Raw genomic sequence first — 15,336 nt, forward strand, 5'->3', positions numbered from 1 at the left:
ATATTCGTAAGATGCTCTCTGCTTAACGCCGCATGCTAGTATCGCCATTGATAACGTACCGAGCGGGACCAAAACATGCGTAGTATGCCATTCATTCAAGCTACGTGCTGAATCCGGCCTGCTAACACCTCAGAGTAAGCCCCATTGACAACTACACCCCGCTCAACACTCAGTCACAGAACACAGGAGTCCCGATAAGTATGGATGGAAGCTCATTACGTTTGTGTTCAGGTCAGCTTCCTTTGAATACTTAACAATCACTTCCTAGATGCCTTGCGTCCTGGGTTTTGAATCAAACGCTTCCGACTGAGGAAGTGATCAGATTAACATTAAGATCCTCATATTCGTAAAACATGTGTAATGTTTTCATCCAATAACATGGCTGAATATTTCAACAAGTGCGATGTAGAGTAGTATAAACAAGAGAATCTGAAGGCAGCATGATGATCGTGCAGGGCAGCAAGTTGATGAACACAAAAAGTGACTGAAAGACCCCAAAGCAGAATTCAGAAACAGAAAAGGAAATGAGGAGCAGATCCCGTGATACTTGTGTATGAGGGAACAGATCAGAGGTAACACAAACAACGAGAGTTCTTTAGAAAAAGCAGTTCACCCCCTGAGTCCATAGACACATTCAAAGGCTTACCATACCTACAACTCGACATCCTCCACAACTACATATATCACAATGCGATTCTTCAGCTCTAAAAAATCCTACAAGGCTTACAAGGGTTACTCTCAAGAATATCATCAAAGAGTATGTAGCATGAGCCTTTCAGGGTAAACATGAGTGCATATCGAATCAAGAGATTCAAGACATTTCATAAGGACTCTAGATCAGGCTTAATCTGCGTGAGCATATTCATCCAACCATGCCCGGATGAACCAGAAGAAATGTATCGACGATACTACCAAAAGTGCCCCAAACTTCCAATCAAAGCGGAAAGCTTTCTCATAAGAGACATTCGTGGCCGGGGTAGCAGGAGTAAGCTGTTCCAGATTGATGGTCATCCCAGAAAAGTTATCTTGGGCAGGATTGCATGTAGAGGTGCTCCGAATACAACTACGTCGAAAACTTGGCTCGCCACCGCCTCCCTGGTTGGTAGATACTGCTCCCTCATATGTGCCTTCTCTTTGTCGAATTCGCGAAGTTGTTCCTGTGCGAAGAGAGGGTGAAGGAGACCGCTCGGTTGACGAAGTAGGTCTTCGAATGACATTGGATAAACTGGGCAAATCGCTTGGTGTCGAACATTTCTTTCTCTTGAATTCGATTTGACTCAGATCTTTCACTGCAAGCAATCCGAACCATCAGTCTTGATGATGATGCAAAGCGAATTTTTACAAGAACTTACATTTGTAGACTGGGCACCCAGGGGCACAAAACGCATGTTGTCTGGTGGTGAGAGTATGGTTGTGAACACCGGTTAGGTTCAAACCGTTGCATTCTTGGCAAGGTTTCCCTTTGCTACTGGGATCATAACACGTAGGGAGATGGGGACACTCGTAAGCCACGTTGTTGCCCCCTTTACGAGTCGACATGAGATTCGAGTCTGGTGCAAATGATGTTGAAATGATTTGATTGAAGTATTGTTGGATTGATCGAACTTCGAGGTTGAGGATGATCACTTGGGAGGGTTGAGATGGTCCTTTTACGAGTTAAAGCAAAATCACCCAACTTTTGTTGCTTGACAAAACCTAAAAGGGACTTGAGCTTTTGGGTTTTGTGCGGGCTATGGATAACAACCCCCTTTGTTGTGGATCAACTACATTTGCTTGGACTTGTAGTTCGGTATGATTCATTTCGGGATATTGATACATAATCCAAACCTTACCTTATCCTTCTCCAACTTCCGCTGGACCTCAAGAAGGAGAATGGATTGCAGATATGTTGTTTATCATCAGCTAGATCAGGAATGAGGTCCTTTTTTTAAAAGAAGGAATTTCGAGTCGGTAGTCCATAGTGTTTCGTGAGCTCTGCTTTCTTCGCAACACGAGCATTCGATAAGGCAGGCATAGGCCTTTCAAGATACCTCTTGATTGAACGGAGAAGGCGGGATTTGAGAGTGGCAGGAGATTTGTGCTTATGCTTGGGCCTGGCCATAACCTTTGCAAACGATTAACTGATAAGACTGATAATATTGCACAAAGTTAAAATCCTCCCTTCTAGCTTCTGAGTTCTGCGTCGCAATGATCTTAGGGTCCGAAGCAGACAAGGGAGGTTTTAGGATGAGACAACACCAAGAGTACAGATATCCAGATGAACGTATCAAGGTAGCAAAGAATCTTTCTTGAAAAAAAGAGAAACAATATTGAAATCGTGATCAAGGGATTGAGTTACGAAGTGTAAGTTATCCAAAAAAAATTGGCGATAAAGAAGCATCAGGAATGATGTACGTGATTTTGAGCCCACGTGTCAGCCACAGCCATACATACGCCCGTGTCCGTCACATCAAACCCATCCCACATCCAACCACATATGATTCAACTATGTACTCTGTGAGATCTGTGCACATGATATGTATGTATGTGTTTGCGTATCCATCATTTGACATACAGTGATGAATTTGTATGTATTGGCGTGCAAAGGCGCTGTGAGGCGTGTTACAATGTTTTAGAAGGTGAAGTGTCACGTCACGACCGCGTTGAGCTTTACGCACTGAGTGAGCTTGTAATGTAAGTGATGAATTTGTACTTTGAAGGCGCTGTGAGGCGTGTTACGATGTTTTAGAAATTGAAGCGTCACGTCACGACCGCGTTGAGCTTTACGCACTCAGTGAGCTTGTGTAATGTACATACATGTTTCACTGCTTACAGGCCACACGCGTGTTGAGCTTCGAAGTGGGAACCCGCAATTCATAGTGCAACTGGTGACAGTGAAGCTGAAACGGAGTTGGAGGGAACTTCATATTCCTCATGCGAGTAGCCAAGTAGGAAAAGTTTTTTCCATTTATGTCCTTCTCCAAGGATCCTAAAAAGGCTTTCAACCTACTCGACCCAGCTTGACTTTCAAAATTCGAAGCTTATCATATCCAACTCAGCTCACCTTTCGAACTTCAGATGGCAAGTTCGAACTTCCAAGCTTATCCTAATCAACTCAGCTTAACTTTCGAACTTCAAACGGCGAGTTTGAACTTCGAACTAACAAGTCAGAGCTCATCCTTTAAAAAATCTCAAAGTGCAAAGCTGGATTTGGAGGCCAAATTTAAGATTAAATATTGTAGCTTGTTTATTCGTGCCATCTTAATGAAGGATTTCTTCCAACAAAAAAACCCCTCATAGATACAAAACAGTTGAACAAGGCCATATGATGATACATACGTTGTACTCAAAACGCAAAATTCAATCAGAAGTAGACAAAGTACTCTCATTACTCTTCGATTCCCCCCAAAAATTTGAACCTTATCTTACTGATCAGTAAGAAATGATAAAATTGAGTGACTTCAAGATTTGTTCATACTTGAGGTTTGGGATAATGATTTTGTTTTTGGGGGATCTCCAGTTGATACCGAAAGTAAGATAGTACCTACAGAGCAAAAAAGGTCTCATCCAGATCCCGGTGCGATGGGGCAGTGAAGCATTTGAAATCAAAGCTTGAAGCTTGAAGCTCAAAGCTCATCGAACTCGAACTTGATGTCGATGTTCAAAGTTCGAATTCTCAAAGAAGCGCAAGTAGATACAAGTTGAAATTCAACATCAAACTTATATATCTTACATCCATCATCCCGTGGATGGAATGCTCTCCTGTCATTCATTTGGGCAGATCTGCACCAATCCGTGTCATCGCTCAAGGGCATAAAATTATATCCTTTGGACACATTACATCCAGGAACTTGATTTTGAGACTTCGAAAGGAACAAAGATAGAAGTATACGGGCCGCCAAAGTTTTTTGTCAAAGCAAGTAAATAGAAGGAGAAATACAATTTGTAATTTTTGTAAGCAACATTTTTTGTCAAAGCAAGTAAATAGAAAGAAAGATAGAATTTACTATTTTTGAAAGCAATATTTTTTGTCAAAGCAAGTAAATAGAAAGACAAATACAATTTGTAATTTTTGTAAGCAACATTTTTCGTCGAAGCAAGTAAATAGAAAGAAAAATAGAATTTATTATTTTTGTAAGCAATATTTTTTGTCAAAGCAAGTAAATAGAAAGAAAAACATTAATTTATAATTTTTGTAAAGGCTTGACAGCCTCATTTACCGTTTCCTTATATACTTTCCACTTATCTTGTATTGATTTACGCATAGCAATGAAATTATTAAAGTTATTACCGGCTGGTATCAAAGCAGCAATTTCCAACATTTTGCTCGCCATGAATTTCTCCATATCTTTTGCTACCTTCTTCATCTGCTCCGCCACCATGTTACCATCAAAATTGTTGGGCTCGACTACACCCCAGTCTACAGAGCTATCATCTGAATCCATCTCATCGCCCCGATCTTTCTGAGCATTTTCGGGCTGCTGGTTTCCGCCGTGTGAAAATTCGGGTGCAAGAGAAAATTGGCGCTCTAATTCATTTCCAGGAGCTCCTACTGCCTTGTTCAATCTCGTATGATGATTTCCGGCTTGTCCATGTTTTCCAGTGGGTCTCACAGCTTCATCTGGATTGACTTGTCCATCGCCTCTTCTCTGATCATCACCTGGATATTGGAGTTGTTCGTTGGTTCGTCTCTTGCTTTCCAATGTTGAAGAAAGTTGAGATAAAGGATTTTTTGAGGTGTCTGGCGAAGTAGGGGGTGGAGAACTTTCAAGAATTACAGGGCTTTGACGGGAGTGCGGAGGCTGAGAAGAAGCATTTTTATTCGATCCTACGTTCGAGGGTGTAGGAGTAGCATGTGAAGCGCGGCGACTTGCGAGGTTCGAAAGAGGGGGCGCAGCGACTGGTGAAATAGCACGTCCGATCAAAGGCGGAGGGATGGATCGAGCCGGAGCCGAGGAGAGTTGAGAGGCCTGTGGATGGGAAGTTCGAGGCATCGAATGAGCAGTAGGGGATGAGGGCTCGTCGTCCTCCACCCTTGGGGGGTTTCGAAGCTTGACTCTGATTTTTTGTGTGGGTCGATCTTCTTCGTCCTCAGATCTAGCGGAATCCTGGTTAGGTCTCTTGTTCGATGGGTCCGGGCTCTCCTCAACAGGCATCGTATTGAAGCCCAAGGGGCGGAAGGGTGGTGCCTCAGAGCTTCGTCGCCATCCCATTACACGTTCAAGATATTGGTCGGCCCTTATGTCATCCTGCGTGATTCTTGACCCCGCTTTCCTAGCCAAAGGTATCTCCACACCGAAATTTTGCAGTGGACTGGGATCGAGAGGATTGACATCTATGAAGAAACACTTGTCAGTTCGAACACGCATCTCCAAGCAGACGCAATGGAGCAAGCATCACCTACCTTGTGTCCTTGTTGACCAATCATCAACCCTAGCTTCGTCTTCCGGATCCAACAGGGAGATTTCGTCAGGGAGATCAGTGCTTGATGCTTTAGTCTTGGTGTCGAATCTCGAATCAGGAAAGAGGGCTCCATTTCGCAGCCAGTGGAATTGGAAAGTTTCCACTCCATTGACGTCACAAGGTATCTTCGAAACCCTGCACCACTCGCACTTGACGGATTTCGTGCCACTAGTTACACAGGTACGACCAGTATTGGCGCATCTTGAACAAGGATTGGCAAACTCGTACACCTTCGAGTACTTGTGTTTCCCGATTAAAGCCTCGTCCGGCTCGGTCTCGCAACAAACCGATCGAGGGGATTTAGATTTGATTTCTATAATAGTACCCGGGATGTGAGATTCCTCGTCTGGAGTAAGGGATTTTGAATGTTCCATCTAAGTGAAAAGTGAGAGAGTCGGACTAGGGATTTAGGAAGGAACGAAACGAAAAAAGTATGATGAATGTTGAAGTTCGAAGTTCGAACAAGGGATTTGGGAACGAAAAAGATGCGAGGAAGTACTCTTCGATTTGGAAGAGGATGTTTGGAAAGAAAAATCGAGAGAGGGGATTATGAATTGGATTGGATTGAGGAATTGGTGAGGGGAACAAAGACGACGAAGACACGGCTAGTTTATACGTGTGGCAAAGGTGTCGACAGTCGAAAGCTAAGCTTTAACACATAAGCATTTTGAACCTTGCTCATCCTAAATTAAATATGTATTCTACGAAATTCCAAAGTCGACTCTGCGCATCCTCCCTGAGTAATCGAAAATATGCAATAGTAAGCTTTCAAATGACTCAGTGCGTATTCACGCTCAGCGTTCTACAGGGTTTTTTTGATGTCTACGTCAAGCTACACGTGTCAGAGTTAGCAAACGCGTGATTGGTTCAAGACCAAAAGGATGACCATGGAACACACATGACAAACCTTTGTTATAGTACAGAGGCGTCAATAACAAGGGCAACTATACGCACTTCGCAATGTTGGTCGTAAAATGTTAGAGATGTGACTACTTCTGATGCATGGAAGCCAGACTGTTCTAATTTGAACTTGTACCTTTGCAAGTAAAGATGTAGTATGTTATAAAATTTAACAGAGATATCTTGGATTGCATAATTCATCCATCTACGCTTGAGACCTCCCTCATTTCACAAGAAAAGTCATTGTATAAAGAATCCACATTATCCTGTGGTCCTCCCTGCAATCATGTCAAGCAAAAACGCGTGACACGAGAGAGTTCACACTGTATGAAGGTATGTTATGTTTACTGTGTTTCCGGTTTGAAGGGGAGTTTTATTCTTCACCAGCATTATTCACCTGCTGCATACGCTAGTACCTTTCGACTATCATTGTCTTGTCCATAATTTATGATGAGTTCCCGTCGAAACCTGATCTTCATCCCACTTCAAATCTACGATGTCTACAATACTTGAGGATCTGTCTGAGTGTTTGATACAAGGCACTTATGAGCTGTCACAAGTTGGGGCAGGGTTTCTAACCAATCATTACAGGAGCCTTTGAACTTTTACATAGCTATAGCTTCATCATTTTTGGTTGTATGTACAAACAAATCGAGTATACCTTAGATGACTCCTGAAGATGTAAAACACATTTTGACTAATAGTAACAAGCCCTTACAATTTTTTTATGCCTCGTCGCCTTTCTCGTCAGGGTTTCTTTTTGATTTTAATGTTTTTCTTATCTCATCGCGGCTTTAGAATTTCTGTATAATGGAGGCACAGGCGCGGTTACTCAATATTGGACGTGCATTTTCCCGGTTTTCCCGGCTACGTCCGGATGTTTGCTGCTTACATGGTTTGAAGTTGGTCTTTACCCTTTACCTTTTGCATACTACCTTTGCTAAACGGGCCTCCTATCACCTACTTTGCTTTTATTACTAATGTGTTATCCCTGTGAGGTTATGACTTCTTCTTGAAGCTCTCGGAAAACTCTTGATCCACGTTCCACCATGGATGAGGCAAATTTTACTCGGCGTATCATCTGGAGTTGAAGACTTTGCACTCTGGTATGGAGTCTAAGTCGATTACAGATGATTCGACAATTTTGTTTACTTTACGTACCGAATTGAAGGCCCTTATTGATGAAGTGAATGCTGCTTGCGAAGTTGAGATCGGCAAGACTGACACAGTCCAGAACCTGCTCCATTGCCTGATCTGTCTCAATCCGGCTTGATCTGGTCACTAAGGACTGTTGAATGTTTTCATCAATGCGGCTCGAGATTATCTCTCTGTCATCAGTTTGCCTAGAGATTATCTTCAACAGTTTGCCTATTGCACGAGTCTCTTCAGAATCGGCGTTTTGCTCATCTCTTGGCCCGAATGATCTTCCCGCCCATGAAGAGCTTCAAATTCACTTGATGCTCTAGCTTGAGATATCTCGATTCGTATTATTTCGATCGATATTTTAAAACTCCTGAAGCTCTGAGTAGGATGATCATACCCAGAACCTTACATCCTGCGGTGTCTAGTATTACCTTTGAAGTAGGATCATCCTAGTTCAAACATTCGAACTTACATGTCTAATACGTAAGTTCGAAGTAAGATCATCCTAGATCCAAATTGTAGTGTCTACCAGACAATTTCAAAGCAGAATGATCCTACTTCGAATCTGCGTTGTCTATGAGAGTCAAGCATCGGAGCGTAAGCACTCATGAGGTGTTGCAAGTAGGAACAGGGTGTCTTACCTAGCAAAACTTGAGGCTTTGAACCTTTACGTAGTTCTTCATTGCTTGCATATATAAACGAATCAAGCATCACTTTCAGATGTCTTGTAAAGATAATAAAATACATTTCAACTAACAAAAGATCAGAAAAGAAAGTCTATCAAGTGGCCCATAGATTATGAAGATCAGGAAGTTTGCTCGCAATTAAACTTGCTCAAATTTATAATCAGTGTGGTTGGCTGCTTAATTCCGAAGCATCCTTCTGGGGTATCCCAAGCTGCCCCTTGAGCAACAAGCTCATCTACCCGCACCAGATCCTTTTTTTTTGCGGAGGTGTACACAACAGTCATTCTCGCATTTGGCCAATTATCAAGACCATGCTTGGCTTTCTCAGCAGTTCTCAAATCGGAGAATCGGAGGACTTCGAACCATAGCTGCGCCTTTAGATTGCCTTGCGACCCCGGATTCGTGATAAATATCTCATTGATTCGGCCCCACCGATATGCCATTGGGCGGCGCCCATCTTTAGACTGATACATAACAATACTGTTCCCCTGGTGATGCTCCCAAGTTGAGTAGGATATGTCGCCATGCTTTACCATTTTTCTTTGGTTCACCATCCGTCCTAGCAATATGAGATGGGGTGGAGGAAGCGGTGTTCTAAAAATCCGGCTAGCCACAACAACATCCCCGCATCCCAACTCTTTCATACGGCGTGCCAGGTTCTCATGGGTGTCGTAATCCAGGGTCTCGGCTTTTTTTTCGTCGTAGTGATAGACAGGCTCCGCATGTTCAGGGATGCCTGTTCGAGCGTCGTATCCGGAGGTACTGCCTCGTGGTGTACCACTGGGCTCCAAGAACTTCAAAATCCTCGTAGCAATGTCTCTTGGAAGAGATTCACATAAGATTGTGACAACTGGGCGCAGGTTTTGCTCCAAGGTAAACTTCCTGAGTCTTGTCAATTCACGGGAATCTGCCATACTTTTGTCAGTGCAGACACAATCTTTTATTTAGTCGATATTATGAACTTACTAGGATGATTATTATTCGGTATTTTAGCCAATTTACCATTAAGTCTCTCAAACGACCATGCACTCCAGAAAGGCGCGGGCCCAAACCGTTGGATACATTCAGGAAGATGAAGCGCCATGTGATGATTAGGCAGGACGGGAAGTGAACTATAAAGTTTGGAATACCCATTTCGATAGCTTCGCAGATGGTATTGGAGGGATCCAATGTCGCGCTCATTCAGTTCCAATCTCCTAACAATGTTCAATACACTTATAAGATGGAGCACATTGCGGACAAAGTTGTGTTCCGTGAAGTCTGTAGCACCCTGGTCTTTGTCCAAGACAGAAATTATCGCAGGAATCATCATGACCTGGAAGAGAATGACCCATTCATCTGCCTTCAATTTCCCGCCCTTCCGTGTCCCTACAGTGCTAGGCACGCGTCCAACCCAGGAAGGAAGGTGTATATTTCTTGTGATATCTTGCAATGTAGCTAGGTTCTGAGGATCATCAAAAAATTTCCAACCGAGTTCATCTTCATAAGCATCTTCCAAGTCAGAGAGATCTTCATCAAATGCGTCGTCTTCTAAAAAGCTTTCTGTCTGCTCTTGCGTTGATTGATAATCCTGGGGCGCTGTCGCAGAGCAAGTATCACTTTCTAAGTTCATCTCTTCAAATGCAAACAACGATTTGTCATTGCTCTCTGCTGATAGATACCCTGGAGTTGGAGGGGGAGATGATGATCGTAGTTCCGTATCTGGGTTTTCTGATGGTGCGTCAACAGAGCAATCCTTCCTATACACATCTGGTGCTACAGTCTCCGTCTCCGAGTCTTCAACATCGCTAGCATCCCCGTTCCTTGGATCTTCAGCAGATTGTGGGTCGGACTTCATTCCAAAAGCCCTCGTGCCGTGGTTCTTGATGATACCAAGAAAGATGTTGTGCATCGGTTCTACAATTGTGTGGCTAAGAGGATCAAAATACGGAAGCTCCCATAGGACGGAGTACCGCACGCCATATTCTGCAAAGATTTCCTTCCGGTGTGTTTTTGTTTTTGCATCTCTCCACGCCAAAGCCTGTTTGCGAAGTGTATGCGTGCATCGTCTTCGTTCTTTAGGAATTCGTAATAGATGTATGTCGTCTGTTCCGAGCAGACACAGTGAGCAAACATGTCGATTTGATGAATGGCCTGCCATTCCCAAAACCTTTCGTATTGCGGGAAGGTCACAGATAATGGGACCTAGCATAGCACGGATTACTCTACCATGCGTGGGATACTTGGCAGTAGAAGAAAACTTGACCCCCTTCCATAGGACCTTGAGTTCTTGGACTAAGGGTGCCAGAACATGGTTCATTTGCTCTACGTCCGGTTCGGAAGGACCAGGGGTCAGCCCTACTAAAAATATGTTCTCTTGAGATGAACGAATCTCTGGTGGCAGATTCAAACAAACTAAAGCAATAGTTCCAAGAGAAATTTGTTTTGATGCAGCCTTGTTTCCATTTGCATTGAACCAATCCACATTCAAAGCAAACACCAGATTTCCGGAGGAGGACGTAAACCGCTGTCCATCTTCCCCACGAAGCGAGTGCCACATTGAAGCGTCCCGCACATCCTTCATGATCGGACCTTGCGTTTCGAAATAGTCGTCTCTCCATTCCAACAAATCCTCGATCCCAGGTCGATTCAAAAAACGAGCTAACCAATCAGTAAAGGATACAGTCGAAAACAGCCGGCATGCTTTTGGGGTTGTCCCATCATGAATACCTGCTTCGTGTAAAAGCTGCTCTGAACATACACGGCTCCTGGGAGTAACTTGAGACGTGCAAAATGTAGGAATCTTATCACCATAGTACATCCTGAAGCATTTGGGGCAGCACACTGTTCTGCGAATCTTTGGCTCAATCCTTAGTCCATCAAGAAATGTACTCATAGCCTTTGGTAAAATGGCCGGCGAAGACTTTTTATCGGTGTTGAAGGTGGAGACTGCACCTATGACATGCAAGCAAAGCGTGGCAGCTTCCACACTGATGTTTTTGATAAGGTGTAAACATGTGATCATAAGGAAGTAAGCCAGGTCAGAAGACTTCCAACGGCGAAACGTGTCGTAGTGTGTTGTACTATATATGCCTGCTTGTCAAAAATTTCAAAACTTCAACAAAAATTCACATAAAGATAGAATGCTATTGGAGACAAGAAGAACCCACTTGAATCTATGATTGGCCCATCCCATAACGGTTGGAAGTGGCTTTCTGTGGCTTTACGATTGAAAGGTGTTGTTTCTAAGTTCAAAGAAGCACGAGGCAAACTTGCCATGGAGGCATTTTGGGCATCGTGTGATGGCAATCATGTATCTATCAACTGATTGCTCTCAGACTCTCAAGTATTATTAAAACTTAACCAGAGAGAATGTCTACCTACCCTAAAAATCCGAGGATAAAGAGGTTTTGTGTGCTGTGCATGTTGCGCGTGCTCCGAAGCTCTTGACATGTTTTTTGTGATTTGCAGGTCTCCAGAGCGTTCCATATACTTTAGCATTGGTCTGGGGATGTTGGTAGGTGTTTTTTTCACAGTCGGTACAGTGACAAGGTATCAGAGCCAACGTTTTCATACTTCAATCAAGGCTTTGCTTTCTTCGGTGATTGGCCTGGATGAATTAATAAATGGTATCAAAGTGAGATGAAGCGAGAAACTGTTGAATGTGAAGATGATCGCGTGACTATTCACGCGAATTTTGTATAAGATAGGTTTCAAGTACTTGAAACCTATCTTATACAAAATGAGACGCGCATGTGGACTATTCATCCTCAGATCTGAGGATGCATACATGCTGAACATCAAAGGATATGGGATCTCAGCAGTATTCGAGCTGGCGCTCCAATGCCAGTAGATAAAGGCGCCCTCATGAGTATAAGTTTAGCGCTCATTGGAACATGCTGAGTGATGCGAAAAACTCTCCATAACACCGAAGCTAAGAACTCAAACTCCCAAGAGTGGCTACGTGCTGAGTCTCCAAGGGCAAGTTCGAACCAAGTTCGAACTTTGAAGTCGAGTTCAAACTTCGAAGCTCATTGTGATGAGGTCTTTTGAGGCTCGAAGCCCAGACCTCTCATATTCGAACTTGAGATTTGACGTTCGAAGAGCTCAAAACTTGGTGCTTGTACAGAAAAGCCCTTGCTGTTTTTTTGAGTCGAAGAAATAAGCAAGACAGAAAAAAAAACTAGACAACAAAAAAATGAATTGCAATATCAAGATTATGGATTATTTTTTGGCAAGTTTTGGGGTGGATTCGAGACCAAATAGGTCCTACGCAAATTGCATCGTCTGCGTTTGGATTGTGTCGCGAAGATGGCACCGAAGTTGCCTCGCAAGTGAGATTGAATTGGGCATTTAGGGGATTGAATCACGAGTTAAACACCGACATGAACTCGCAAGAATGATTGAATCGGGACAAAAGGCCCGATGTTCAGTTGCTCAGAGGGGATGCGATGCAATGATTTTATCGCACATTTGTTTGAGTCGGATGAGCACTATACGAGTAGCTATCGGACCTCATCAGGCTGAGGTTCAGTCGCTCGTCACCAATGCAGTTTGGGATCGGAACTTAGTTTCATCGGATCTGGCAAACCATTCCTCAGTCGGACTGAGGATCCCATCAAACAACCTGGATCTGATTAGACATCGCACATCGATTCTATCGGACCCCTTGGCCCCGACTCTGCTTCGGAACACCGTCCCCGATGTGACATCGGAAAGGGCATTCCGACGTGAATTTCTTGGCGGTGATGTGCGTTATCAGATGATGAACTAATCATGAGCCGTAATTGGAAATGACACTCACTTTGACTTGAGGCAGGGATTCAGACTTATAAAAGGTCTTCCTTGCAACAATTACCCCACAAGGAGCAACCATGAGTTGCTCATTGTGGGTGCGAGCTCGAGATAGTAAGATTTTTTTACCGTCAAGTTTTTCTCCACCATCTCTTCCTGCTTCATGCTTGCGGTCGTCAACATCGGCGTACATCAAGTCTTCTTCTGTCAAATTGACCTCGCCGGTTTCAGGCGACACCAAATCACTCGGATCAGATCTAATGTGCGTGTTGGGTCTGTTGAATCGTTTTGGTAAGCCCAATAAAGATTTGGTTTTGTCTTTAAACTCGCGGTATGCTGATTTGTGTTTGGGATCTGAGCATGTTTTTTGACCCTTTTCGACTGGTCTGATGCACGGCTGAGCTTGGCATATGTTATGCAATTGTGTATAGTGTTCTTGGCAATACCTGTGTGTAACCTTGTCGAGGTGATTCTCGCAATGAGTGGCCGTCGAAGAGGGATCCAGTGATCTTAATTGCGCTACGGATGCACTGCATCTCCAATGCCCAACCGTGATTCCATCCGTAACCATAGCCCGCATGACTATCAGATACACATCTTTAGATGGAGAAAATGATTGATCAACATATTTTATTACTTACTTGTAGAGTTCTCATGATTGACTTCAGTACAGATGGAGCAAACGTGAGACGAGTACTCTGTTCCCTCATGTTTCATCCATTCACCATGCTGTTGCATGGCGGTGAAATATTGCCGGTCATCGGTGCCGGTGGCATCACTCTTGAGCCTCACTCCACGCTGTTTGGTTATTCTCAACAGTCTGTGTAAGTCGAGGGCTAATGAGCACAAATTGTGACTCATTTTTCGCATGTATCGCGGATTTTGGAAATCGTTGGAGTACGTAGATGTTGGTGTGGCATGTGTTCGGTTGTATGATAATACCACATTTGAGACGGAGACTCTTTTTTGATCATCAGCACAACAATCAATCACAGTTTGGACAATGAACATCAATGATTGATGTTAACTTACATTCCAAGGCTTTGGAGGTGATTGTAATGGTCTGCCAAGCAGTGAGTCATAAAGTAATGTTGCGTAACCTGGAAAACATCTTCTGGCTGCCCTTCTTCCCGTGTGTAGTATTCACAATGGTCGTGGTCTTTGCGCCGCATGAAACAAGGTGTATATGTTGTGTTACAAGCTTCACACTAGTGTTAGGTCATTCAACGTGTTGAAACGTGGTACAAATTAGAATTGCACTCACGACAACAATAGCGAGGGAAATATTGCATCGTCTCAATTCCAGAGATGTCAAATAGGTATCCCTTCACCTTTCTTCTCCTCATTGTTTTAGCGCCACAGTCGAGACACGTCTGTGTTGGTGGATGAAATGTATGTTGCGTGATAACAAGCGCTTTATTGGAACGATTGCCTAAAGGTATACCAAGTTCGCAGAACTGGTCACCTGAGTTAAAATCGCACAGCGGAATATGATGGTACGTCAAGGTCCACAGTTTAGCCCAGGTTGACTGTGGTTGCGCGGAATCGAGGCTCTCTCCAAGGAATTCTATTGGGCATGATATAGGTGAGGTGCGTAAGGAACCTTTGGTCCGTTCCAGAAAATCAGCCGACAGCGTTGCAAAGCTGGTGAGCTGCGCTAAAGTTATAGTTTCCCATATTTCAGGATATGTTGTGGACACCTTTTTTGCGAGGTCCTTCAATAACATTATTCTAGAATACGATGTTCTCAATCATATGATAAGATAGATGATGATGCACTGCGTTGACAATTTTAGAACGATATAAGGATGAGCTGGATGGGAAGCTATTGTTATTTTTAGGGCGGGATATTGGTCTTGACAGCGTGGAAATGTCATTTTACTTCGGTACACTGTCAAACAAATTTGATTCACTGTCAAACAAATTGGAACATGCAAGAGTCTGCGGCTTCTTCTTCTGGAGGGACGCATTGGTTCATCCGTCCGGGCCGCGGGCGGGATTTGGGTTGCACAACAGGGCGAATGTTCACAAACCCCAAACCTCAAACCCGGTACAGACTGTACAGCCTGTACAGCTTTTTCAATACAAAGCCCAAGATCCATCAACTAGATCAACTCCACTTGTATGTACCTTCTCTTACTCAACTCAGCTCACAATCCCAACCTCGCTAGAAGATGTTCATTTGGAATCACATCTCACTCAAATGCAATCGATTTATAGAACATCCGAGACGCCGGACGGTAACGATCAATTAAATGTAGGTTTTGGACTTTCTTAACTGCTGATTTTCGGGCTCAAAGTACTTTTGCACTTGGTTTTGTGCTAGGGCTCAGGAATCAAGATCGGGATCTGTCAGGATCGGCTAAAGAAAACTTGAATACATAGATCATGT

The 15,336-nt window shown here is 43.6% G+C and overlaps 2 protein-coding genes across 2 annotated transcripts; both read right to left on the reverse strand.

Annotated features, from left to right (window-relative positions):
• Positions 1-4,163: 4,163 nt before the first annotated feature.
• MELLADRAFT_92774 (uncharacterized protein) lies at positions 4,164-5,816 on the reverse strand (the record flags this gene model as incomplete). The annotated part of the gene is made up of 2 exons (XM_007415629.1): positions 4,164-5,314; positions 5,384-5,816. 2 exons carry the CDS (start codon positions 5,814-5,816, stop codon positions 4,164-4,166), a joined length of 1,584 nt encoding a protein of 527 aa, XP_007415691.1.
• Positions 5,817-8,290: 2,474 nt separating this feature from the next.
• Positions 8,291-10,062, reverse strand: MELLADRAFT_67330 (uncharacterized protein; the record flags this gene model as incomplete). Its single annotated transcript, XM_007415628.1, has 2 exons — positions 8,291-8,730; positions 9,174-10,062. 2 exons carry the CDS (start codon positions 10,060-10,062, stop codon positions 8,291-8,293), a joined length of 1,329 nt encoding a protein of 442 aa, XP_007415690.1.
• Between the last annotated feature and the right edge of the window lie 5,274 nt (positions 10,063-15,336).

Source organism: Melampsora larici-populina, assembly GCF_000204055.1.
Source record: "Melampsora larici-populina 98AG31 unplaced genomic scaffold MELLAscaffold_52, whole genome shotgun sequence".
NCBI lineage: Eukaryota > Fungi > Basidiomycota > Pucciniomycetes > Pucciniales > Melampsoraceae > Melampsora > Melampsora laricis-populina.